This window comes from Kogia breviceps, chromosome 7 (assembly GCF_026419965.1).
Source record: "Kogia breviceps isolate mKogBre1 chromosome 7, mKogBre1 haplotype 1, whole genome shotgun sequence".
In the NCBI taxonomy this organism is placed as follows: domain Eukaryota; kingdom Metazoa; phylum Chordata; class Mammalia; order Artiodactyla; family Physeteridae; genus Kogia; species Kogia breviceps.
In genome coordinates this window covers 56,661,104-56,688,987 of record NC_081316.1, presented here as the reverse complement: position 1 = coordinate 56,688,987, position 27,884 = coordinate 56,661,104, and the positions used below count along the sequence as shown (strand labels likewise).

General features: G+C 36.3%; 1 protein-coding gene across 34 annotated transcripts in view; it reads right to left on the bottom strand.

The window, feature by feature from the left end:
• Positions 1-27,884, bottom strand: part of DLG2 (discs large MAGUK scaffold protein 2) — a 2,077,851-nt gene that overhangs the window by 797,337 nt on the left and 1,252,630 nt on the right. For 2 of the 34 annotated variants that reach the window (XM_067038363.1, XM_059070578.2), the window contains exon 1: positions 17,153-17,644. The exons of 31 other annotated variants lie outside the window; for them this stretch is intronic. In XM_067038363.1, the coding sequence (XP_066894464.1) occupies positions 17,153-17,461 (309 nt within the window). In that variant the 5' untranslated portion in view covers positions 17,462-17,644. Of the gene's footprint in view, positions 1-17,152; positions 17,653-27,884 lie in introns of those variants that run through there. One more of the 34 variants, XM_059070576.2, reaches the window with a different exon arrangement.

The following is a 27,884-nucleotide window of genomic DNA, read 5'->3' as shown; positions in this document are numbered from 1 at the left end:
TGATTCACTATTGATTTCTAAATTCCCTTATAATCTAAGAAATATGAGACAGAAGGTCAACATACCTTACTTTGAAATCACAACTTTAAAACATCATAAAGGCCCAGGGCCGGAGGCTGGGGGGAAGCGGCGCACAATGAGAGTTCCAATAAGAGATATACGCTAAGGCTCAGCTGTTGCTGAGATGAAGAGATGATTATGTGACCAATCTAGAACTCATCAGAAATAATCACACCTAATTTAAAAAGCATTGTCTAAGAGACAAGCCAAATTTTACCAGTCATGCCATAGTTAGATATTCTGCAGAAAAAAAAAGAGACAAACCTCCTGTAAAATACCAGCTTCTCCCTCCTTCCCTGTACCAATATCATCACCACCAGAAAAAGAATATGCACATAATAGCACCTATATAACAGACTAGGACATAAAGGGTTCAAGAAAGATACCACATGACATGATTCATCTAATGATGTAATCCTGTAACCAGATAGGAGGCAAGTTCTCGTGAATAGAGAGCAGCACTGAAAAATCACAGCTGCCTGCCTAACTCTGGTCCAGGTTCATCTTGCTAAACAAGCACTCTGTTTTCAATTTATTGAGTAGTATGTGTTTATATCTTAAAGTTATTATGCATAAGTAAACGTGGGTAACTTGAGCTAGCTTTTTGAAGAACATCTCTTGTTCTCTACTCTAGAAATAAGAGATGAAACTTAGGAATGCAATATCCTATATCTTTATTCAGCAATTATTTATGAAGGACTTATTGAATGTCATCTATTGTGTGGGATAAGTGACAGATCCGTCCCCCATTCTGTTGGAGAGAACAACTGCTCTAGACACATTGGACCCTGAGCTTGGCAGTGAGGGTTATCCTTAAATCATCTTCAATTGTCTTTCAAATTTCAAAGGAGGCTAAAAAGTTTTCCTCATTCCAGAATTTGACATCTTTACTCCCAGTAAAAAATTATGAAGTCTTAAGAAATTAAAAAAAAAAATTAAACAGAGCTTCCAGAATATCTGTAAGTAAATTATTTTAAAAACTACATTGTTCCTACTTCATTCTCAAACCTATTCAATCTGCGGAGATCCATAATCATTATTTTTTCAGCTGTGTAGTGACCTAAATAAGTTTAGTTCTCTGACAACTTCATGCTTATCAGCCTCTCATAAGTCAAGTCAACATCAACAAATGCAGGCTTACATATGAACCTGTAGAGAACAATGAAAGGAGTGGCCCTTTGGGGTCAGACCTGAGTTCCAACCATAAATCTGGTCCTTGTCAGAGGTATGAACTAGGGCAAGCTACTTTGCTTCTAAAAGTCCATTTGTTCATCTATAAAATGGGGATGAGATGACCTACCTTCTTCCATTATTTTGAAGGCTAAATTAAATTAAGATAATGGTATATAAGAAAAGCTTCCCAAATGGTAACTCTTATCATAATTTATTATAATGATGTCATTCCCATGAAGTACATGGTAACATTGAATGCCAGGGCTATCAAAGAAATTAGAGATCTAGGGTCACACTGTTTTCTTTCTAATTCATGGCTGACTGTGCTAACTTCTACCGTCTTCATTCCTGAGGGGCCTGATGTAGCCTCACCATCCTTCTTAGCACCATGGTCCGTATCGCCATCATGAATCAATCTGAGTTGACACTGTCAAATGTATAAATCATGGTTTTTGTTTTCATTTTTTTAAACTATTCTAACTTCCTCCAGTTGAGAGGTAGACCCTAACATTCTGAACCTTGGCTAGGGTGATTCAAAGAGTCCAGAGGAGCCCAGCTACTAGTACCCAGGTTTCCTGATCTCCAGTTCTGTATTTTTCCACTGCAGCACACTCACTCACTCTCCTCTGAGTTATGAAATTCAAGCATGAGTCCAAACTGGAAGAGACAGATCACTTAACATAGCCCATCACTATGTGATTTCTGCTGAGGTATGAATTAAACCTCGGCCCTTGCAATATACAGTTACAGACTAATATGAAAAAGGAACTGTTTAGCAGACTATTCATGCACTCTGTCAGGGCCAGTGCTATCATGGGGTCGACAATACAGTAATTTTAGTGATGGGATAATGGACATTATGACAGGAGGCTGCCATGATGGCTACAGGCAGCTCATAATAGGATACTTTCAGATACTATAAAATATGATTTATCAATTTCTACATCAATTTAGTCAATTGGTCTGGAATATATGAAGGGACTATCTGTTCCCACTGGCTGAAGTTTATTCCCCAAAATACAACTCATTCATTACTGTCTTGAAATAAAACTGAAGCTCAAAGAAAGAGTAACTCTTAGAAAAATGTTTGTTTTCCAAAAACACTCTTGAAATTTAATCAGCAAAATAACCAGCATCAACTCTTAAAATAAAAGATTCAGAATGAACAATGGACACATACCTATGGCATCATTTTGTTACTTGAAGTTGAATGGTAGGAAACTGAGAGAGGATTCCATTTTAAATGGTCTCAATTTCCTATATCAATTCTCCTTCATATTTGGGGCAATTCCTAACAAACCCAATAAATGGTGTTCCAGGGATATACTCATGATCTCATAGCTCAACTGAAAAGTAAGAAATAAAAGGGGGGCAAGGAGACCATAGGCTTCAACCATATACTCTAAGAAATTAAAATAGTTTTCTTTAGGGTCAAATGATTACTTTATGTCCTCCTTGACATCCCATCCAAACTCTCTTTACCTGGTGACTTTCCTAGGTAAATGATATTCATCATCCAACATATTAAATTGTATTACATTTCAAATATCTTTCTCATGAAAGTATTAGACAGAGGGATCAAGGCCAGAGCTGAAGAGGAAGAGGAGGGTGAACATCAGATATTTGGTGAGCCATGATCTATTGCCTTGTGGTCAATATCTGGGGACTTTATTAAGATACCTTTCCAATTTCCAACTTAAACACGAGGTAAATTATGATCTCCCTAATAAAATCAAAACTCAGCCACACAAGGTAACCTTAAAGGAATGAAAGAACACCCAGGCCAGCAGAACTGATAACTACATTATCCTCTCTAAAGAAAAAAACGTATCAACCAGAAGTCTGGGAGGAGGTTTGGGGTCAAGAAGGAAAGCAAAGTAAAAGGGAAGTCAGATAGTTAAGCTTTGTCTATCAATCCAGGACCTTACTGGTAGGAAGGAATCTGAGTTAAAATAATTAACAAATTTTGAAGATGGTTTGACCCCCAAAGAAAGAAGTCCAATACCTGGAATTTACCCTTGACTTCTTATCTGCCTCATTTTGTTATCTTCTGTCTCAAATAAACCCACACTAGTTAATCCACCTTCTTGCTCTATATCCAAAATATATCCTCAATTCATACACTGGATCTCCACAACCACTGCTGCTCAGTCAAGTCATTATAATCTCTCCCTTGAAAGTACTTCTGTATAGCATTCTAACTAGTTTCCCCTCCTTCCATAGCTCATCTCACTATGTACATTAGATCATGTCATGTCCTTATTTAGAATAACCCAATGGCTTCTTGTTGAACTTTGAATAAAATTCAGACTCACTTCCACAGTCTCCAAAGTCTACATGACCTGGCCTTACCTCATTCTCCAACCTCCATTCCTATCTTTCTTCCCCATATTCTCTTTTTCCACACTGGGCTTCTTCTGTTGCAGGAATGTATCAAAGTTGTTCCTACCCTAGGGTACTTGAACATGCTGTTATTTTATTTGTGACATCACCGGAAGATTGTCATAAGATTATCTCCTTTCCACCTTCACCTTTTTTTTTTTTTTTTTTGTGGTATGCGGGCCTCTCACTGTTGTGGCCTCTCCCATTGTGGAGCACAGGCTCCGGACGCACAGGCTCAGTGGCCATGGCTCACGGGCCCAGCCACTCTGCGGCATGTGGGATCTTCCCGGACCGGGGCATGAACCCATGTCCCCTGCATTGGCAGGCGGACTCTCAACCACTGCACCACCAGGGAAGCCCCACCTTCATCTTTTAAATATCAACTCAAGTGTCTCCTCCTTACTAAGGCCTTCTCTTACTTTACTGTCTTATCCAAAGAAATCCCACTTCCACCAACCTATCTGCCATATCACATTGCTCTAGTTTATTTTTTTATAGTATGTCACCATCTGAAGTAGTCTTATTTGAAACAAGTTTTATTTTGTAAACTAGTGTTTGCCTAACTATGTTTCGTGAGATACTGGTAAACATATATCCATGAAAAAGAGATTTCATCATCACACACATTTAAGAAATGCTCTGCACACTCTACTTGCCTTTAGGAGATATAAAACCCCAAAGGCTTTGAAAAATCCTATAATAAAAAATAAACAACTGCTTAACATGTTATCCAATATAAACGACCCATGAACATTTCCAGACATACTAGCCTTCTCCAGAAGTTAGAGTACAGTTAAAGTGAAGCACTACCTTTAAGTGATCTGGAGTTGTTAAATTATTTAAATCAATGAATGTTACGAATGGAACTGAGTGTAGAGATAAATTTGGCAACAAAAACACTTAGAATGGATGGAAGGAATCTGGGAGGCCACCGATGCTTGCAAATATCTTATGTGAATGATAATGCACATCTATACTCAAGCACTAAGAGTGTGAATGTAAAATGGGAAAATATTTGAGACATTCTAAGATAGAATTCTATATCAACTTGTCATCAATTAATTAGTGATCACCCTGGGTGTAGAAGGTGATGAAGCTAACGATGACTTCCTGATATTCTGACATGGTAAACTGAGTGAATTGTAAAACAGGTTGGAGAGCAGTGCCAGGTAGGAAAGAAGAAGAGTAATGAAAAATGGGCTGAAGCTTCTGCACCAAAAGGGATGAGGATCATAATGTCAACTGCTACTTGTTTTTGACTCAATTATTGGAAAAATAATAACTATAAGCTTACAAGGAACTTTCAACTATGCTAGGCTCTTTCATAAACTCAAGAGTTTCTGTCCTTAATCTACCTACAATCGTCAACTTATTTTTCTGTCACCTTTCCATTCAGTCCTTTGAAAATTATGTTCTCTCTTATACTAGAAAGCAGCTGCCCTCACGTTACTGATATGTTGGCTTCACATTTTTTTTTTTTTAGAATGGCCAGAAGGTGCTTAGTTTTGATAAGGGAGTCCACAGAATTGTTGCATATGGAAGTTTAATTCTAAATATTGGTATCAGCAATGGTGTGGTTTTAAAGGATACAATTTCATACAATCATTCTAAGATATTATGGTTGACTTTCAGGGGCAGACTGCCTGCATTTTAAGACATGTGGATCCAACTCAACCTTGAATATGTCTATATACAAATTTCATAAAATTCTTAACCATATATAAACATACTATAAAATAGACAGGAAATTTCCAGAATATTTCCCTTCCCCATCTGATCAGTTAGATCACTCGTCCTCTTCAAAATCTCTTCCTGTCAATTTAATGACCATACTGCACTCCTCAGCAAATTCTCTGTTGACACAGTCAGGTGGTCTGTCTACTTCTATCTGTTGTACTAATTACCTTTTCATCTGTCATTCAATTCAATCTTGCTCACCTACAGCAACGTGAAAAAAAAAGAGCATTCAGCTCTTTTCCTTCAAGAGAACAGACACAAGGAAGAGTTACAGTGACAGGAGAAAAGGGGGCATAAATCACTCATGAAGATGATTAAGAACTACCCTGCTATATTTAGGGTAGGTGGAAATTTCTCTTACCAGGACTTTTATTAATTTTATTTTATTTTTGTCTGCATTGGGTCTTCGTTGCTGTGCACAGGCTTTCTATAGTTGCCGTGAGCGAGGGTACTTTTTGTTGTGGTGCAGGGGCTTCTCATGACTGTGGCTTCTCTTGCTGTGGAGCATGGGCTCTAGACATGCAGACTTCAGTAGTTGTGGCATACGGGCTCAGTAGTTGTGGCTCGCGGGCTCTAGAGCACAGGGTCAGTAGCTGTGGTGCATGGGCTTCGCTGTTCTGCAGTATGTGGGATCTTCCCGGACCAGGGGTTGAACCTGTGTCTCCTGCATTGGCAGGCGGATTCTTAACCACTGCACCACCAGGGAAGTCCCTTATCAGAACTTTTAAACAGAAACTACTCACCTATTTGTATATATATATATCCTTCCTTCCTTCTTTCCTTCCTTCCTTCCATCCATCCTATCATCCATCCAGTCAACAAATTAAGCATGTATTAAATTACCAACTGGGTATTATCATTATGCTAGGTGTTATAGAAGATGCCATAGTAGTGTCCAAAATTGGCTGCAATCACACGAAAAGTATTCATCTTCATTAACTAAAAAAAGCAAACTAAAAAAGCAACAGCATGCAGTTTTTAGCTTACCAAATTTATAAATGATTTTTATAAAGAAAGAACCATCAAGAGTACAGGAGGAAAGACATGTTCACACACTCCCAGAATGGGAGGACTATAAATTTGTAAAGTCCTTTTAGAAGCAATTTGGCAATTAACTCTAAGCTCTATGGGGCAGGAATCAATCTCTTTTGTTTTCCATTATGTCCCCATTGATTAACACAGTGTTTTGGCATCTGGGAACTGTTCAATAATTCATTGTTGACTAAAAATCGACTGAATACCAACATTATAAGCCTAAAAAAATTTACACCCTTCACTCACTGATTCCTTTCCTGAAAATATATCCTAATGAGAAAACTGGTGAGAGGTTAATGTACACCAAAACTTACTTCAGTATTGTTTATATTAATAAAACATAACCTAAATGTCCAACAATATGAGTTTTTATAGAAACAGTAATATTTGGCAGTCATTAAAATTATGTCAAAAAGGAAAATATTTTACTAACAGAAAAATGTTCATAATTAATGTTAATGTAAAAAAAGCAATACAGTTTTATATTCTTAACTTCCCACTAGCAGACACATATAACCAATACATCATATTTAGGTACATCTGTGAGCTCATGTTACTATAATATATTACATTTTTTTTCTGAAGATACATATGCAGAGTCAATTGAAGAAACTAAAAAGGCATCAAAATACTAACTGGTTACTTCTAGGTGGAATTATAGCTATTTTAATATTTTTCAAACATATCTTTAGCTTATAATATTTTTTACCATAAACTTGTATTATTTCTACATCAAAACCAAATAATAAAATTATTTTAAAAGAGTAATATAAATGCTCACTTTTAAACTAAGAGAATTTATAATTATCCACTTAGACTTTATTTTTATTTTAAAAAACTTCAAGTTGAAAACAGAGAATAAAAAATATATACACTGCAAGTATCTTCCTCTTAATTTTGCTGTGAAAGTGCTCTAAAAATATAAAGTCTTAAGAATAAACTAAAACATTGCAATGAAGTGCAATAATATGTGTGATAGAGAACAAATAACATAGATCAGAGAAATGAATGATCAGTATATAAACAGAATCAAAAAGCATTTTCTAAGATTGCCTTCCCAGTCTGGCAAAGGCAGATATATTTGCTAATCACTCTAAAATGTAATATAAATCTAGGAATTTTTATATAATTTTAAACTTAGTACATTTTTAAACTACTTATTGAAGAACTATAAAAATGTTGATCATAACTAAATAGCACAGCCTATCAGAATAAAGTGCAAATGTGTTCAGTTATGGATTTTTAATGTGGTGCCAACTACTATACTCTGAACACTTATATTTAATGATGAAAATAATGGAGAAAAAAGGTCATGTGATCTACAATAGACTGTACAGAAACTAATTATAAAATAATAGTTCATGACATTATTTCAACCTTCTAGAGAGCAAGTGACTCCTAAATTAGAGAAAGAAACTGTGTAGAATCAGATTTTCTTTTTCTGATTGTCCTCTCAAAGTGCAGTTCAGTACCTCCCATCACTGAACAGCATGACCCACTTGAATGCAGAATATAATTTCTGAACAGTGATTCCCATATTTTAACAGCACCACCAAAAAGAAGAATCTGAGTCAAACTAAAAACAAGACAAATATGCAAAGCAATAAATCTGTGCTAACAACTTTTTATTACAATCTGTTTGTTATTAAATAGAGTTACTTTAAGGACAGAAGATGTCACTCTTGATCTTAAGGCACTTGTATAATGAATAATAATAATAATAAATCAAATTCGAAACTTAAGTACCTTTACGTACAAGGTCCCGTGCTAATATTCATTCAGAAATCAACAACACTTAGTTAACTGATTGCTACATGCTGGGTTACTGGGAAAACAAGGGTAAATAAACAGATTGTGCTCTAATTGAATTCAGCTCAGAGAAGCAGATAGATACTTATTCATAACTGTGATACAATGTGATAGGTGAATTGTGCATGGTGCCCAGCTAGACATAAAGGTAGACAAGACATAGTTTTTCCTCTCCACAGCCACCAATGCAGCTAAGAATTCAGGGTCCAAAAACAGAACTTAATAGTGATACTACAAAATTGTCACAAAGAGATGAATGGACAGCCGGTGACTATGAGTTAGGCATATGAGGAATCTTTCACTCTCTAATTAGGAGACTGAGAAGGAAACAACTAACCACAATGCCAGGTAATGTGCTAACTGTGCGGGACACCACATTAAGTAGAGGCTTTAGAAGCTAAAACGGACTGGAAAGGATTAGAGAGGAGGGTGCTTAAACCAGACTTTAAGTAACATATAGGCTTTGTTACACAGAATGGGACATTCCATCAGAAGGAAATAGAAAGCTGAGAGTCTAGTGCAGAGGTTGGCAAACTTCTTCTATAAAGAGCCAGATAGAAAATGTTTTAGGACTCTCTGGCCCTACGGTCTGTATTACAACTACTTAACTTTGCAATTGCAGTACCAAAATAGCCATAGATAATGTGTAAGCAAATGAGCATGGCTGTGCTCCAATAAAGCTTTCTTTATAAATAGTATAATTGGGATTTCATATAATTTTTCACAAAATTATATTCAATTTTATTATTCTTATTTTCTTCAATGATTAAAAATATTTTTTAAAATTCTTGGCTCAGAGGCTATACAAAAACAGGTAGCAAGTTGGATTTGACCTGTAGTCTATACTTTGCTGACTCCTGGTCTAGTTAGAAGGCAAGCTAAATATGCACACATAACAATACACTTAACAATTTCAAATGTCTAACCAGTGTTCTCAATTCTACCCAGCCTTTCCATTTTATAATACATATTTTGTAATACCCTCTTTTCTCCATCTGAAATGAAATTCATGGATAATACAACTACCTACACATTTTAAAATAATGCCTTAACTGAAGTAAAAGAAGAAATAAAAAGAAAGTACTTTATGTTAAGATAGTATGTTTCAATATGGCAATCTGTGAGTCCAACTATACTAGAAGATGTAATAAAGTAGTCACAGGCTTACGTGTACTTATAATGAATAAATTTAGATTTAAATGGAATAAAGAGACCAGATATCATATCTGCAAGAAACACAGGAAAAGTGAAAGAGTAGACATATGAAGAGTAGACACATATGAAAATTAGTGTTGGAAGAAGTGATAATGGTTCATTTGTATATAATAAGAGAGCATAGGAAATACTTTAGTTGAAATATAATCTAACAAGATTGCTGATAAAGTGGAGAAAGTAAAAGTGTCATATTTTTGCAAATAAACTTATAACTTAGTGTCAAAATAATTACTTATAACTTAGTGTCAAAAGAATTCCCTGCTTTATATGGGGCAGACCGGTGAGGAAGTTTATCTATCTATCTATCTATCTATCTATCTATCATCATCATCACCTCTCTATCCCTATTCGGAATTACCCCTCATGTAAAGATAGACATTTGATTTGACTTCTAGCGCTTCAACAGATCTTGGGACTCTGTCCTTTAATTAAAAATGAGGACTAGAGAACCCCAGCCACCTAAGAGCCTACAGGGAAACTGAGTATAGATGACCTTTGGAACAATATCAGAGTAATACTGAAAACAACAGAAAACTCTAAAATAAATAATTTCACATAATTTTCATAAAATAGATTTCTTATAGTGTGATAACATTTTAAAAATAAATATAAGGTATGGCAATCAAATAAAATATTTTTAAAAACAATCTTATTGAAATTTGGTGAACTATTTGTATTTCAAGTGCTGCTACCAATGTAAAATGTTTGGCTCTATGTCTATTAAAAGGGCCTCAAGTCTCTTCAATTACACATTTGCAGGTGACATTTACAAATGTAAACTGATACAGGAGAGGTGTATCGATGACATAAATACCAGGAGCAGCAATATTGCTCAAGATAGGGATTTTCCAAACTGGGAACCAACTCCTGATAAAATTCCTAACAGAACAAAGTACAATGATCCCTTGATTTACATAGGAGTTACATTTCTAGAATATTAAATGATTATTAAATCCTTGCAGAAAATACTTTGTTTATAAAACTGAATTTGATTTTAGGTTTAGAAAATCAAAAATAAAAAAACCTTCATGAATATGAAGTGAAATGTTAAAACCTGTGCAGTTAATGGGGTCATTCTTTATTGTTCAGGACTGCTCTGCACATTATAGTGCATTTAGCATCCCTGGCCCCCTTCTCCTAATGCCAGTATCACCTCCCAGTCATCATCAATACATAAGTCCCTCCATGTGTTTGTAAAATGATTTCTAATGGCTCATCTCTCTCCTTATCTCCTTGGGGACTGCTGGTCTGAATTATAAGAATGTAGAAATTAGGTTTACGTAATTTTTTGTATAATGCCCAACACTGCCTTATCAACAAATTGCACGCTTAATAATTTTCTTTTCAGTAATTACGCTTCGTGAAGAGGAGCACATAAGGGTAAGAGAGGGAAAGCTGCCTGAAACAGTAAAAAGAATTCTGAGTTCAAAGACACTGGCCAATTCTGCCACAAACTGAATGACCTTGAGCAAGTCTTTTTAACTTTTCTAGGCTTCAGGTTCTCCTTTGGAAAATACGCTAGATGACCTCTAAATTCCCATCCAGCTCTGACATAATTATAAAATCTCTCTCTCTCTCTCTCTCTCTCTCTCTCTCTATATATATATATATATATATATATATATATATATATATATGCCTTTGGGAAATTAAAGGAATGAAAGTAGAGAATGGAGAATAAAATCAGGTGATGTTACATTTGTAACAGATCAAACAATATCAAAAAGAAAACCCCAAAACGAAGAAGATGGCCAATGGAGATGGTGGTATTAAAGGGAGGTATTTGATTCTTGGCATAATAGATGCATAGGTAGGTAGACAATGCGTACGAGATTCACATTCATTCAGCAATGTGAGATGATGTTCTTGGACTTACGAAAGACAAACTCTACATGTACTTTTATTTTGTACTTATATTAAGTTTAAAATACATGGCTCCTGATTCCTTACCATAAATGTTGCAAGATTAAATCCAATTTGCAAATAACTACAGATGATGGGGTCTTTCTAAGAGCAAGTATCTTATTCTAGTTATCGGTGCTGTGGGAATCTACTCCACTGCTTCAGATCAGCATAGTTCTTAACCTCGATCACAGAGTAAAGGGCTCTTTAAGGGCTCAACCAACTCAGGGTTCCTGAGACCAGAAAACAAAGTAGAATGGGGAAATCTGGGTTTCTGCTAGGAGGTGTCAGTCCTCCCAACCATGTAAAACACTCCAATTCCTTTAGGAAATTTCCTGTTAAATTAAAGAATTAAAGAGGTCTCTGAGGGTATTCTCCCTTCCAGGGTACCTCAAACAGGCCTTTCTGTAAGATGTGGTGGAAAGGGTAAGGAGTCCGATAGAACTTTATTTGAAACTAGTTCTGCCTTTATCAGTTGTGCCCTCGTGAGCAAGTTACTCTTAGCCTCAACTGCCATATCTGAAAAATGGGAATTATATAATCACTCTTTTACTGTTGTTGGAAGAATTCCAAGTAATGATTAATGTAAAGACCCTAGCACAGGGCTTTACACATTGTGGGTGTTGAGAGTATTCGATAAATACTGTCACCTTTGCTCTTTTCTTTTCCACCCTCTGTACTTTGTCTCTCCTGCCCTGTCCTAGAAAGAAGGCTCTGCTGATGTCAGCATCCAGAAGCAGGGGTGCCAGGAGTGTTGACTGACTGGCTTCAGATCTGCCCAAGGCATGCTCTGCTTTTATTCCTTCTGTGATACCTCTTATTCTCTTATGTTTCCCTTGCCTGGAGGCTGCTGGTGTTTTCCAGCGACTAAAAAGTCTTATTCTTCCTTAGTAAGGGACCCTCTATGGAAGGAATCAGTAGAAGCAGCCACAGAGTTAAAACAAACTGTAAGATCTTTCTAACCAGACAAAAGCTGAGCCTGAGATTTCAGCTTAGGGCAACCCTACTTCTTGGACTGAAAAATCCTCTGCACTCAAGTTCCTGTAAACTGCTATTTCTGGAGGAGCTGTAGAGGGACTGTTAGGGAAGATTTACAGAGTTTGGCTAAATACTTCAAATGTAGTTTTTCTAGCACTATGTACTGAGAAAATCTAACATCACCCACCTCTGAATGAAAGTTTATGAAAATGCTAGTTTATCAATACAAGTCTATTTTACATGATTTTTTTTCCTTAGTGTACACCATTGTAAACCCCTGAGAATGCTGAAGGACAAATTGATACCCTATCATCACATGGTACTGTGTCAAGTGTTTCTGAACAGTTGCCTGGCCTAACCTTCATCACTATAAGCAAGGCATCAGAAAATTCAGTGGACAAACTAGAAACTCTAATGAAGGACCACAATACTGATAATTAATTTGATGGGTAATATGTTCTTCAGGTTAACAAACATAATTTGGATATCACTAGTCATCATAAATACCATTTTTTAAATTGAACAATTCCTGTGTGTTCTAAGTGCCATGCTTGGCTCTTTAGATAGGGTACTTTCAATTCTTATTACACTTTTCTGCAACATGATTGTAACATTCTAAGTTTTACAGAGGGGCAGATGAGTCTTAAAGAGGTTAAGCAAGTGAGATCACACAGAGCTAGTAAGTTCAAACTTTGGATTATCTGGCTCTAAAGCATAAATCCTTTCCAAAGTGTGTCTCATTCATTAATGGATGTCAGGTGACAGAGCCACAGAATATTAGTTTTGGAAAGGATACAGAGGTTCATTTAGGAAAATCAGTTGTCTTAGAAACAGAGAAACTGAGGCCTAGAAGGGTTCCTTAAACATGAAGCCTAACACAGAGTGTGGCAGAACTCTCGAATCCTACAGTGGCTCAATGCTGCTGACTCAGCAGAGTCCTCAACAAGGCCCACCAGGCCTTCTGTGACCAATCCCCCACCCATCTCTCCATGGGCAGACAGAACTAAGAGCAGTTCTACACAGACGCCAGGGTGTTACATGTGTTTCTGTTTTTGTTATTTTTGCCCCCAAAGCCTATCTCTCTTTGCCAACTTGATAAACACACATTTTTTCAAGATTCAATTAAGTTCCATCCAAGTATCACTACCTCTACGAAGTCTTCACTAATTCACCTCTCTTCTCTTCCCAGAAAAACAGTTATAGTGAATTAAGGAACAGGTTAACAGAAGCCAACTTTTATTGTGGATTTATGATTCATTCATTCATTCATTCCACAAATATTTATTGAGTCTCTACTATATGTAAGCACTGTGCTAACTGCTTTATATGTATTATGTTAATCATTCCTCACCATAATCCTATGAGTTAAGTACTATTTTTTATCCTAATTTTACAAAACAGGAAATGTAGGCATAAAGAGATACAGTATCTTTTCTTAAAAAAAAAAAAAAAAGGATAGTTTTGTCTTTCTCTTTTGTGGTCCCTTTGTATACTGAATACACATTTACTATGGAATTTGCAGCACTCTGTGGAACTTTGTTTCACTTCCAAATTTTGATTTATGATGCTATTATTCTGTGTATATAATGATATATTTGCTAAGTATTGTATACTATTGTAGGTCATAAGCTCCATAATGGTAGAGGTGGTATCTATTTTGTTTCCTATTATATCCACAGGGCCTGACAGAGTGGCACATAGTGGGTACTCAGAAAATGATAGTTGAATAAAGAAATGAAGAATGAATGAATGAATGAAGAACAAATGCATAGAACCCTGGGCTCCGAGTCTTCACTGTCTGTGCTGCCTCCCCAGACCAGTCTGCACTGGGCAGAAATGCCGCATAAGCAGCGATGGACATTTTTTTTTTTTTTTTTTTCCCCAAGGCCGATATTATTATCTTGGATGTGCAGTCTAGAACTCACTTCTGGACACTATAATTTTCCATTTTCTTACCTATTATTATGGTTATATTAATTCTACAGATCTAAATGGAATGAAAACTTATTTGAGAAGGGACAGGAGCTGTTTTTTATTCCTGCTGAGGAATAACATAATGACAAAGTCCTGTTGGTACACAGCACCCCCAAATAACAGGAGTTTGGCAAAGAGCCTTGGGAGGAACTCAAGTCATTACCGTGGCCCTGTATTATAGCAGCCGGAAATCACACTGCTGATTTTCACGTAACACAGCAACTATCTCCAAGGGCAAGATCCCAGCTCCCAGACATTTAATAGCCCTCAGGCACGTTCTGTACCACATATGGGTCCCTAGGCAACTCTAAAACATGCACTTTCCTTCTTTCTGCTTTATCAAGGAGTCTAATGTTTACTATCATTAGCCTCAATCTTTTATTTTACAATATTTCACAGGATATCTTTAGTTAATTTAAGGGATAAAAATGGTATCCAAAAATTCTCAAAACAGACTTAGTTTTAATGGACACATATTCATACACACACACTCTTGTTTCTGTGATAGTTTACATGGGCATATAGTACATACACATCTGTATATTTCAAATATTAGACATATTTTATAGATGTATATGTAAATGAATACAGATATATATATACATAGAGCAGCATTTTCGAGTACCTATCAGAAGTAAAGGCAATATACTTTATAGAGAGAAAAAACATTGTAAGAACAGCTAGTAATTTCTAGGAGAGAAAAGAATAATATAGAACTTTAATTTTTATATGTGTATATGTATATGCATGTATATATATGTATAATTATATACACATGAAAATATGTTAATACATGCAAGTAGATATTTAAATATATATCTCTATATTAATATAGAGATATTTGAATATATATCTCTATATTAATATAGATATTTAAATATATATATGCACATGTGCATATACAGACACATTAAAAATATTCAACATAATATATTTAAAAGGGCACGGGAGTGGAATGAAGAGAGATTGATCAATCTAGTATAGCACATTTTTAGGACTAAGATGATAAAAGGGTGGAAGAGTCAGTTGATAGAAGAGTGTCACAACACTGAAGATCCTAAAAGATATGGTATTGGTTCTCCATTATTTGGGGAGTAACTGTTCTTAGCAAGTAATAAAGTACATGTGAATAAGAGAGAAAAATGTAGAGAAATGTATATACAAAAGAATAATGGGAGATGGTGGCTGCCTCATTTCATTGCCTTCTCATATGTCACTGGATCTTTAATTATCAGTGCAGAGTCTATTTCAATCTTTAAAGCATTAAATGGCTATAAATTAAAGCAAGTAGGAGGCTGACTTTGTTAAACACCAAGGAAGGGAAAAGTTTCCCTTGGTTGATGAAAAATGTACCGAGATTTTTTGAGCATAGTTATTATAATATAGTATTAGAGATTTTGGTTTGAGCAATGATGAAAAGTTTATTACATCTTAGATAAAAAGAATTGTAAAAACAAAGCATGTTTGCATATTCTACTCTGTGCAAAATCCATAAGCTAGATGTGTTTGCCTTCTCTGCCTATGTAAGCCTTGAGAATTTAACATAATCAATGAAGAGATATAGGCTAAAGACATTTAAACACATGTGTTTGTTAAAGAATAGGGACTTCATAATTGTTGACTGTTTATTCAGTTTGGAATTCATGTTAACTTTAAAAAATAACTGAGTTTCCAAACATCAGGCTCCATTTCAAGGTGAACTAGTTTAATTCTAAAATGACAATATATTCTTGATTTAAATCAAGATGCTGAAATGCATGATATTAATGCATCAAAAGCCATATATAAGGCTATGTATATGTATCATTAAGATCTAGTGATATATACTTACAAGTACTTAAAAAAACTAATATTAAAATTGGAATGTTCTCTATACCTCTCAGATCATAACATTTTACTCATGATCAATACCCACTTCTTAATTATGCTAAAATCATATTAAAATCAAGAGAGGATTTTTTTCTGCAAACACAGATCTTTCTCTTTTCAGTGAATTTTTATGAACAGAGTTCTATATTTATGACAATGATTACAGGTGTCTTTTATTTATATTTTATAACATTTACAGGAAGTTGTTTTCCCTCTTCTGGATGGAGACAGGAAAAAAAATGAGCCAATTTCATTTCTGGTACAATGCTAGTAGTTTGGGGCAAGAAAAGCTAGGAATCAAATTAAGGGACTCTGCACATCTGCTTCAGAAATATGTTACAGAGGAATACGAGTTATACTTTTTAATATAAATAACCTTACTGCTTCTATGAATAAATGAAATGTTTCATTATTTTATTCTGAGTGTAATTGTCCTCTAGCTTGCTTCCAATTGTATTCCTTTTGTTTATAAAATGAATTATTTAGTACAAACACATTTTCTTCTCCATCACTGAAAAGGTATACAGCATTGTAAGAGTAAAGATAGAATAGGATACTTTAAATCGCTGCTTTCCATAGCTGAAGAAATAAATGTTTTTTTACCTTTAAAGAGATGGCAAGTATCTGATTAAAGTTCATTTTCTCTTTCTTCCTTAAAAACAAGACAAAACCCTAGGCTAGGCAGAATAGAAAAAGTTAACAATGATTAGAAGTAAAAGTGCTGCTAAAGTCCATGATGCAGAATAGTAAAATCATCTGAGGACTAGAGAAGTTGAATTTGGGGAAAAGTCACTGAAAGAAACTGAGCACAGCATCCCTTGACTTTCACAGGCCACACAGAGGTGTGAGCCCACAAACACCTGTGAAAATTACAGGATTTCTTGGCCTACCATTTACCAAACAGGCGAACCCAGTCAGCAAGGAGGACTCAGCAAAGTTTCCAAACCGTGCTAGCCTTCCCCAGCGTGCTCTCAGTTTCTTCCAATACTCACGGGAAAGTCACAAGGAAAAGGCTCACCTGTGCTGGGCTGAACCAGCCATGTGGGCAGGCACAGTGCTCCCCACAAGTCTCTTTGCCTTTGGTGCTCGTCTTGTGGGAGCTTTTCCGCACACTGTCCCACAAGGTGACCAGCTTGGTCCTGTTTGAAGCTGGGCCCCCAGGTCCCGAGGAGGGCATAGTCTGAGAACTGTACCCGAGCCCCTGAGGACTCCTCTGCCAGCCACAAGCGCAGTGGGCATCCCTGATCAGTGTGGGTGCGCTCCTGCCGGCATCCATCCCATCGGACCCCCGGCTGCAGCTGTGTTGCTTGGTGAGGTATGCATTCATACTGCACTGATGCCTACTCTTGCCTTTGGTCAGCTCTGCACAGGAATGTCTCCTCCCTCACACCCCTTTCTTCCAGGCAGTTGTAAAAGTCTTTTTTTTTTTTTTTTTTTTTTTTGTCCCGTGGTTCCCTCAGTATCTTTGACAGCTGCTATAGCAGTGCATCGTGGGAGCAGCTCCGCACAGCATTATCTGCGGGCTGGTAGCTCTTTGTCAATAGATGACTCAACTCACAGAGCAACTTGACAGTATCCCTGCTCTAGGCAGAAGCAATCAATGCTCCACACAGCTGGGCTACAAGACTGTACACTGTTACTAACCCTTTTTGGATGGAGCCCCACAGCAAAGCATACTCTTTGCAATTTGGCATTCTGGCTTTTCCCTCTCTAGCTGATCCCCACGCAAAATACAGACCTCAGGAAAGAGAGCTTCTTATCAGACTAGCAGGACCCTTCTTTCCAGAAAGAATATATCTAGGCTGAAACAATATAGCATAAGCAATGTAAAATGATGGGGAAGTTAACCTGTGAAACAATTTCCAACATTTACAGGAATCACTTATTTAGAGAGAGGTCTGCCAAGACACAGACCAAATCATGAGGTAACTAAATAAGAGCATCAGTATTAACTCTAAAGAACATTGATTCATTCAGAAAAATCCTTAGATCACAGCATTATACCAGAGTGCTTTAAAATTTGGAAGTTTGTTTTAGAACATGATTATATATTATAGTCCAAACATATATTATTTATGCTATGAACAATTATTAATTCTTTCTGATTCAAAAGTAAAGCAATTTCCAAAGTTCCAAACTGATGGGTTGGCTTATTTTAACACAGTGTTTTTCCTTACCCCAAATTATTCTGAGGATTTCCTTTCAAATACTTTACCACAACAAATACATTCACCACAGAGTCTGCATTTTAAAGTGAAAGACATCTAATTCTGCCATCCAGTATTTTGGTTTCCAAAGACAGAATTTTCAAATTCTTTCACTAAAAAATGAGTGAAATCTATCCAATTTAAAGCAATTGCCTTCCAAAGAGGACATGATTGTTTTAAATTTTAAATTTTAGTATGTTTGCAGAAGCCATGCATAGTATTTTCAGGAAAGGGAAAGGCTAATTGCTACAGCACTTAGAATTTTTATTCTGTTTGAAACTTTCCATATCTATTGCCAAAATGCCTATCTCTATCACATATCCCTAAGGAAATAATTTTGGTTTGATTGGGAAGCAAACTGTCATCTATGCAGCAACAAACAAGTGTGATATAATCCCACGATATACTTATTCTATTTATAGACCATCAGGTGCCATCAGACCCACTTTCACAGTGGACTAACCAGGTGCTGGGGCAGTGTAGACCTCATTTCTATCTGAGTTGACAAGGTTCTTGTTTCAAAAGCCATGGTTACAACATATTCTACATTTCAACACTAGGACTCCCTGGATAAATCATTGTTATATATAAAAGTCCTGAAAGGAAGGAGCAGGATTTTCTCTTTTCGTGTATCTGCATGAAAGAGACCTTTCACAAATTCTGTGCAAGGGGTTGATATAAGTACCTTGCCTGGCACAGTAAGCATTCAAAACACCTTTGCTAAATAATAATGAGCCATATGTGTCAGTTCAAAGGGCAGGCCTGGGTCTATTATTGACTATTTTTTCCCAAGCTCCTAGCCCACTGCCTGCCCAGCACATCATAGCAGGCTTATGATAAATACATTTTTGGATGGCTGAATAGATGCTTGGGTGGATGTCTAATAGAAGGAAAGAGTAGAAGAATGACAGAGTTGACTAGCACTTTTTGAAAATAAGATTTGATTCAGCAGTGCTCCAGAAACAAACTATTTTTTAAGGTTGGTTTTAGTGTTGATTTTGAGATATTAAGGAAATTTGCCACAAAAACGTGAAGACTTGAACTGTTGGGTAGGTATAACAATGGCATTAATGGTATTTCTTTCTGAAAGAGGAACAAGGAATCACTATCAATACCTACAAACATAAAATTGAGGCAAATAGATCATCATGTGATATGCAGTGAGAAAAGGAGCAGAAAATTATCTCCCTTTCTTTTTCTCTTCTTCTTCCTCTTCCTCCCTCCCTCCTCCCCCCTCCTCATTTTTTTATGCTGAATCAAGGGATAATGGCTGAATGACCTTCTGGGTCAAATAAAGCCCTAAAGAACTTCATATTTATCTGGCATCACCATGATGCATGGCTGTACAATGGGACTTGATGTGAGATGGCAATCCACCACCCTACAAATGAGAATGTAAGGAAGTGATAAGTTTGGCTCTCTCCAATCTTATCTAACCATAGATGCTTCTCCAGTTTTTCAGGCAGATTTCACTGCTCAGAGGCCCATTGAATCTTCAGGGAATACATGCCCTGTTCTCATCCATTTGCCTCTCAAGTATAAGAATCAATCTGTGCAGGAGTCAATGTGAATTTGTTATAATTTTGTAATGGTGTGTGCAGCTTGCAGCAAGACAGAAAATTTCCTGGCTGGGCTCTACTCAAAGATACTATAAATCTTCATAGGGACCTAAATCTGTTATGAATGAGTTCTTTGGAATCAGCTATCTCTTCCCATCACAAAGACAAGAGAATTGCTGTTTTAATAACCTTTGCATGTCATTTCTATATAGAAAAATAAATATTACATATTGCCTAACTAATGTGACTTTCCTTCAAAGATCTTAAAGACCACAGCAAACTTTCATTAAACGTACTTCAAAACTATTGAAATTGTACTTTCCCTTTAACATGTATAAAATAATTCTAGCCTCCTCTCTCCCCCTCCCCCCCAGTTATTTTTTTCTTTTCAAAAATGACGTTTGGCTTTCCAAGTCTGTGGACAGACCACTTAAAACAGATAAATATGTCCAGCTAGCCCACTGTACTATGAAACAGACCTACTAATTAAAGATAATTCAATTCGATCAACTGTAACTGGTCAACTGTAATGACCATAGGATGACATGAAAGTCTGGCAAAATGAGAATTAGTGGTGCACAAGTCCACATCTTACTTATCATTGTGATTTAACATGGGCATATGGTGCACAGAGCAATGCCTAGATGAGATACATCTTACTGACCTCTCTTTGACCTGGTAGTGTCTCCAAAGAACAACCACTAGAAGGTTTTTGTCTATTTTATTTTATTTAAAATTTGTTTTTATTGAACAAAAGATTCTTTAAATTCTATAGTGCTTTACCATTTTCAAAAGTTTCACACACATGATTTCATATAATCCCATTTTAAAGCAAGGGCTTAAAATGAAAATCCTGGCTTGATTTGTTTAATAAAAAATAAATAGCAAAGATGAATTGCTAAATAAATTGTACTGCACTAAAACACTATGCAGATTCTTTTCCAGATAAAATTCCTTCAGGCACTCTATGCATATGAGAAATGAAAATATTAATTACGAAAGAAGAGCTAAGTGCTTGCTAAAGGATGGCTGGGTAGCAGAGAAGCCCTTTAGCAGCCACAAGTAATGTGATAAATAATCATAAAATGGTATAAAGTATTAGACACAATTTCTCTTGATTTGAAAAGTATGTACAGTGAATTCCTGTGACCGCAAAGACTAGAGATATTACAAATGCTAACAAATTAATATTCTTCTACATCTAAAACCTTCAGCCTAGGCAATCTCCAGAACTAAGCACAATTACCTTCTAAAATAAGAGAGAACCCAGAATAGTTAAGGTAATTTAGGTTCTAAAATTATTTCCAAAATACTTATACCAGTTTAATCATAAATTTTATGAGGCAAAAGTAAGCATGAATTAACAGTGTGCAAGGACACATCCCTATTGCTATAGAGATCTAACTTGGACAGAGGATTTAATAGGGAGTAGAAAAAAAATTTTTAAGGTCCAAAATTCTCACTAATATACTTGGATTTGGGTGGATGCTGGTGGGGAGGAGATTAATCTGAATTGAAAAGGCCAAATTGTCAAATGGTTTTCAGGAAATGCATATTTATTCTATTCTAACCAACTTTGTAACACTATTAGAGAAATAAGAACACAGGTTATATGACATTTCTTAGAGAATCTGAAAGGAATATTGATAAAAGGTAATAATCATTTATAATTTACATATTTTAACATTTTAACCTAAATGATGAACCACAGTATTACAAGAAAGTTGTTCTCAGCCTTCCAGATTAAAGTAATGTCACGTCTCCTGTGAATCTTTCCAGGTCCACCTGGCATATTCAGTTATACTCTACAGTATTTGTCTGTGTAAGTATCTTCTACTTTTGTCTATTCCTCTCCATCACCATGATGACCATCCTAGTCTAAGCTACCATTCACTTCTCTGTAAAACTTGTGAAACAACTTTGTAACTGGCCTCTGGCACCACCTTTACTCCAATTCATGCTCAGGTAGTGGCCAGAGTGACTTCTTCTAAAGTGGGAATCTGATTACGTTCTACGCTGCTTGATAACTGTCAATAAAGTCTCATTTTCTGGGAATCTTTTTTTTTTTTTTTTTTTTTGCGGTACTTGGACCTCTCACTGTTGTGGCCTCTCCCGTTGCGGAGCACAGGCTCCGGACGCGCAGGCCCAGCGGCCATGGCTCACGGGCCCAGCCGCTCCGCGGCATGTGGGATCTTCCCGGACCGGGGCACGAACCCGTGTCCCCTGCATCGGCAGGCGGACTCTCAACCACTGGGCCACCAAGGAAGCCCTTCTGGGAATCTTTATCCCCACAGAGAATACAATCTTTAAAGTGGCTTGCATGGTCCTTAATCCTGCCCTGTGCGACCCAGCCTCTACTGCTCTCCCCAGTCTCACCCATCCCTCATTCCCTTGTTTAACCCTCCAACTATCGTGTTCTCTTTCCCTCTTCACACCTCCACGTAATTCCTTCCTACTCACCCTTCTGTAGGGTGCATCAGGATACAATCTCCCAAAAGCCATCTCAAGGAAACACACAATACAATCTAAAAAGAGTGGGCTCATTGTGAAACACAGCTCCAAAACAAGTCTACCAGAGCTTACTTCCTACCAGATTGCCATCCCAAAGCCTCTTCTATTCAGAAATTCTGGAGTCCTCCCTGCATTCCAGAGCTCAGCTCAAATGTCACCTTTTCAGAGAGCATTCCCTGGACACTGCCCCACCCCCTTCCAGAACAGGTTAAGTCATGCTCCCATTAAACACTCATTTAGCACCTGTGCTCCTCTATTATAATACTTAGGACAACTGCAATTAAAACAAGAATTGCACTATTACTTGTTTTGTGCCATTCTCCTCAAACAGAATGTAAGTAACAGCCATTAGGGAAGGGAGATGGCTCTTTTTTTTGCATTTGCATCCTCTGAACCAAGGACAAAAGGCGTTTAGTGTTTATTAAAATAAATTAAGCAAGAAAGAAGATAAAATTGTTCTTCAGTGGTTATTACAACATAGGTATCTGGGTCTATGTTCTGCATCTTAGTGTAAAATGAACAAATAAGCATTTTGAATTTAAACACAAAATAGCAATGTGTTCTTAAGGTCATTATGTAAAACATTTCAGTGGCTGAGTGGTGTAAGTGTAGGAATTTATCTTTTTGAAGAAATTTGCTAGTGGTCTTATAATACTAAAACACAGAAATGGCTTCTGTTTATTTTAGCCAGATCTTCATTCATAAAAGCTGCTCTTCCTGACAGCTGTGTTTTTCTCTCAAGTGTTTTCAGGCTGTTCTCCCTTTATAGCTAGACGGTACAAAATGGGGAGTGGTTACCCAAGTCAGAAGCCAGGCAGTGGTAAATCAGGGAGAGAACCCCAAACTCCAGCCACCAAAGTCACATTCCTCTTAAAATGATAGTACAAAAGGTGTACTGATTCCACAGTATGTTACAAGTATGTATTAGGGAGCAGAAAGGCACGATGACATCTCCTCTTCCTCTCCACCAAGTTGGAAAGTTAAAAAATTAAACAGCATTATTATCCATAATAGTCATCCTCTTTAGTTCCTTTTAAAAAATTGTGGTTAAAAAATACATAATATTAGATCTACCCTCTAAATGAAGGTTTGAGTGTACAGCACAATATTGTTAACTACAAAGCACAATGTTGTACAGCAGACCTCTAGAACTGTTCCATCTTGCATGACTAAAATTCTATTCCCATTGCACAGTGACTCTTCATTTCCCTCCTCCCAGCCCCTGCCAACCACCACTCTACTTCCTGCTTTTATGAATTTCACTACTTTTGCATACCTCATACAGTATAAATGGAATCATGAAGTATTTGTCTTTCTGTGACTAGCTTATTTCATATAATGTCCTCAAGTTTCATCCATATTATAGCACATGACTGGATTTCCTCTTTCTATGGCTGAATAATATTCCACTGTACGTATATACCATATTTTCTTTACCTATTAATCCGTCAGTGGAGAATTAGGCTGCTTCCACCTCTTGGCTAATGTGAATAATGCCTCAGTGAACACAAGAGTGCAAATCTCTCTTTAAGATCCCAATTTCAATTCATCTGGATAAATACCCAGAAGTAGGGTTGCTGGATCATACGGTACTTTTATTTTTAATTTTTTGAGGAACCTCCATACTGTTTTCCTCAGCAGCTGAGCCATTTTACATTCCCACTTAACATCAACAGTGCACAGGACTCCAATTTTCTCCACATTCTCACTAAAACATTTTCTAGGTTTTGTTCTTGTTGTTGTCATTGTTTTTGATATTGGTCATACTAACAGATGTGAGCTTCATCTTCCCTTCTCAAAATTGTTTTATCTATCCAGAGTGTTTCGTGTTTCCACAAGAAGTTTAGGATTTTTTTTTTTTCTATTTCTGTAAAGAATGCCATTGGGACATTTGCAGGGATCGCACTGAATCTGTAGATTGCTTTGAGTCGTATATTTTAAAATGTTGTCTTCCAATCTTTGAACATTTGTGTCTTTTTTTCATGTCTTTCATCAATGTTTTGTAGTTTACAGTGTACAGGTCTTTCACTCCCTTGGTTAAGTTTATTCCTATTTTATTCTTCTTGTTGTTATTGTAAACGAGTTTGTTTTCTTAATTTTCTGTTGAAATTGTTTATTGTTAGTATGTAGAAAGACAACTAATTTTTGTACATTGATTTTGCATACTGCAACTTTGCTGAATTCATTTATTAGTTCTAACAGTATTTTTGTGTGTGCATGTATGTGTGGAATCTTTAGGGCTTTTTAAACATGAAATAATGTATTCTGTGAACAGAGATAATTTTACTTCTCCGTTTCTGATATGTAAGACATTTATTTGTTTTCCTTGACTAATTGCTCTGGTTAGAACTTGCAATACAACATTGAATAGAAATGGTGACAGTGGGCATCTTTATCTTGTTCCTGATCCTAAAGAAAAGTTTTCAGTTTTTCACCATTGAGTATGATGTTAGCTATAGGCCTTTCATCTATGACCTTTATTAGGTTAAAGTCATTTCTCTCTACTCCTAGTTTGTTGAGGGGGTTTTTTTTGTTTGTTTTTTTTTTTTGTGGTACGCGGGCGTCTCACCGCTGTGGCCTTTCCTGTTGTGGAGCACAGGCTCTGGACGCACAGGTTCAGCGGCCATGGCTCACAGGCCCAGCCGCTCCACGGCATGTGGGATCTACCCGGACCGGGGCACGAACCCGCGTCTGCCTGCATAGGCAGGCAGACTCTCAACCACTGCGCCACCAGGGAAACCCTGTTGAGTTTTTTTATCATGAAAGAATGTTGAGATTTGTCAGTGTCTCTCTGCATCTGTTGAGATGATCACTGATGTTTATCCTTTGTTCTGCTAATGTGATCACATTGATTGTTTTTCATATGTTGAACCATCTTTGCATCCCAAGGATAAATCACACTTGGACACAGCGTGTGATCTTTTTAATGTGTTGTTGAATTCAGTTTGCTATTTTGTGAAGGATTTTGCATTCATTCATTAGGAATATTGGCCTGAAGTTTTTTTTGTTGTGTCTTTTTCTGGCTTTGGTATCATATTAATGTGGGCTCATGAGAAGTATTTCTGAATTTTCAATTTTTTGGAAGAGTTTGAGAAGGATTGGCATTTTTTTTCCTGTTAAATGTTTGGTAGATTTCACCAGTGAAGCCATCTGGTCCTGAGCTTTTTCATTTTGGAAGGTTTTTGATTATTGATTTAATCTCCTTACTCTTTATAGCTCTGTTCAGATTTTTTTATTTCTTCATGATTCAGTCTTTGTAGGTTGTAGGCCTTTGTAGGTAAATTCTAAGAATTTACCCATTTCTTCTAAGTTACCCAACTTGGTATGTAATTGTATATAGTAGTCCCAATACTTATAATTTCTGTGGCATCAAATGTAACTCTCCTCTTTCATTCTTTATTTTATTCGAGTGTTTTCTTTTTTCCTTAGTTAATGTAGCTAAAGGTTTGTCAATTTTGTTCATCTTTTTAAAAGTAGCTCTTAATTGTGTTGGTTTTTTCTGTTGTTTCTCTATTCTTTACTTCATTTACTTCTGTCCTAATCTTAACTATTTTCTTCCTTCTGCTAACTTTGGATTTAGTTTGTTCTTCTTTTTCTAGTTCCTTGAGGTGAAAAGTTAGGTTGTTTATTTCAGACCTTTTCTCTTATTTAAGTATAGTCATTTACCACTATAAACTACCCTCTTAGTACTGCATTTGCCTCATTCCACAAGTTTTGGTATGTTGTGTTTTGTTTTTGTTTCTCAAGATATTTTTCAATTTCTCATTTGCTTTGTTCTTTGACCCACTGATTGTTCAAGAATGTGTTGTTTAATTTCCAAATATTTGTGAATTTTCTGGTTTTCCTTCTGCCACTGATTTTTAGTTTCATTCCATGTGGTTGGAAATATACTTGGTATGATTTCCATCTTCTTAAAACTGCTAAGCCTTATTTTGTAACCTAACATGTGATCTACCCTGTAGAATGTTCCTTGAACACTTGAGAAGAATGTGTATCCTGCTGCTATCGGGTGGAATGCTCTGTATAAGTTTGTTAGGTTCTTCTGAACTGTAGTATTGTTTGACTCCTCTGTTTCCTTATTGATCTTCTGTCTGGGTGTTCTATCTGTTGTTGAAAGTGGGGTGTTGAAATCCTCTAGTATTGTGTTGCTGTTCATTTCTCCCTTCAGTTCTGTCGATGTTTGCTTCATATACAGACTATCTCTGACTTGCGATGGTTCAATTTATAATTTTTCTACTTTACTATAATGTGAAGGTGATACACATTAGTAGGAACTGTACTTCAAATTTTGATTTTTGATCTTTTCACAGGCTAGTGATATGCAGTATGATACTTGGCAACAGGAGCATTCCACAGCTCCCAGTCAGTCATGTGATCACAAGGGTAAATAACTAATACACTTACAAACATTCTGTACCCAATCAACCATTCTGTTTTTCACGTTCAGTACAGTATTCAATAAATCACATGAGATATTCCACACTTTGTTATAAAATAGGCTTTGTGTTAGATGATTTTGTCCAACTGTAGGCTAAATGTTCTCAGCATGTTTAAGGTAGGCTAGGCTAAGCCATGATGTTTGGTAGGTCAGGTATATTAAATGCATTTTTGGCTGATGACATTTTCAACATATTTTAATTCCACTATAAGTCAAGGAAGATTTGTATTTGGATGCTCTGATGTTGCATATATATTTATAATTGTTGTATCTTCTTGGTGAATTAACCCTTTTATGAATATATAATGTCTCTCTTGACAGTTTCTGACTTAGTCTATTTTATCTGATATAAGTATGGTTACCCCTGCTTGCTTTTGGTTACCATTTGCCTGGAATATCTTTTTCCATCCTTTTACTTTCAGCCCATATGTGTCCTTAAGTCTAAAGTGACTCTCTTATAGACAGTGCGTAGTTTAATCTTTTTTTTTTCAGCCACTCTATGTCTTTGGACTGTGAAGTTTAACCCATTTACATTTAAAGTAATTATTGATAGGGAAGGACTAACTATTGTCATTTTGTTAATTGTTTTCTGTCTGTCTTGTAGCTTTCTTGTACCTCTTTTCTACTCTTGCTATCTCCCTTTGTGTTTCATTGATTTTTTTTGCTTTTTGTAGTGACATGATTTGATTCCTTTCCATTTTCTTTAGTGTATCTTCTATAGGTATTTTCCCTGTGGTTACCATGTGGCTTACATAAAATATCTTACAGTTATAACAATCTATTTTAACCTGATAAGCTGATAACAATTTAACTTCAAGTGTATATAAATACTCTACATTTTTACTTCTCTCCCACACTTTGTCATCAATGTCACAAATTACATCTTTTTGTAGTGTGTTTCCATTAACATATTTTTGTACTCATAGTTATTTTTTATACTCTTGTCTTTACCTTCTTTAGTTCTTAATACAGTAACTACAGCACTTATCACTGAGCTTATTGCATATAGGACAACAATGTGCTCTTGTCCAAGCC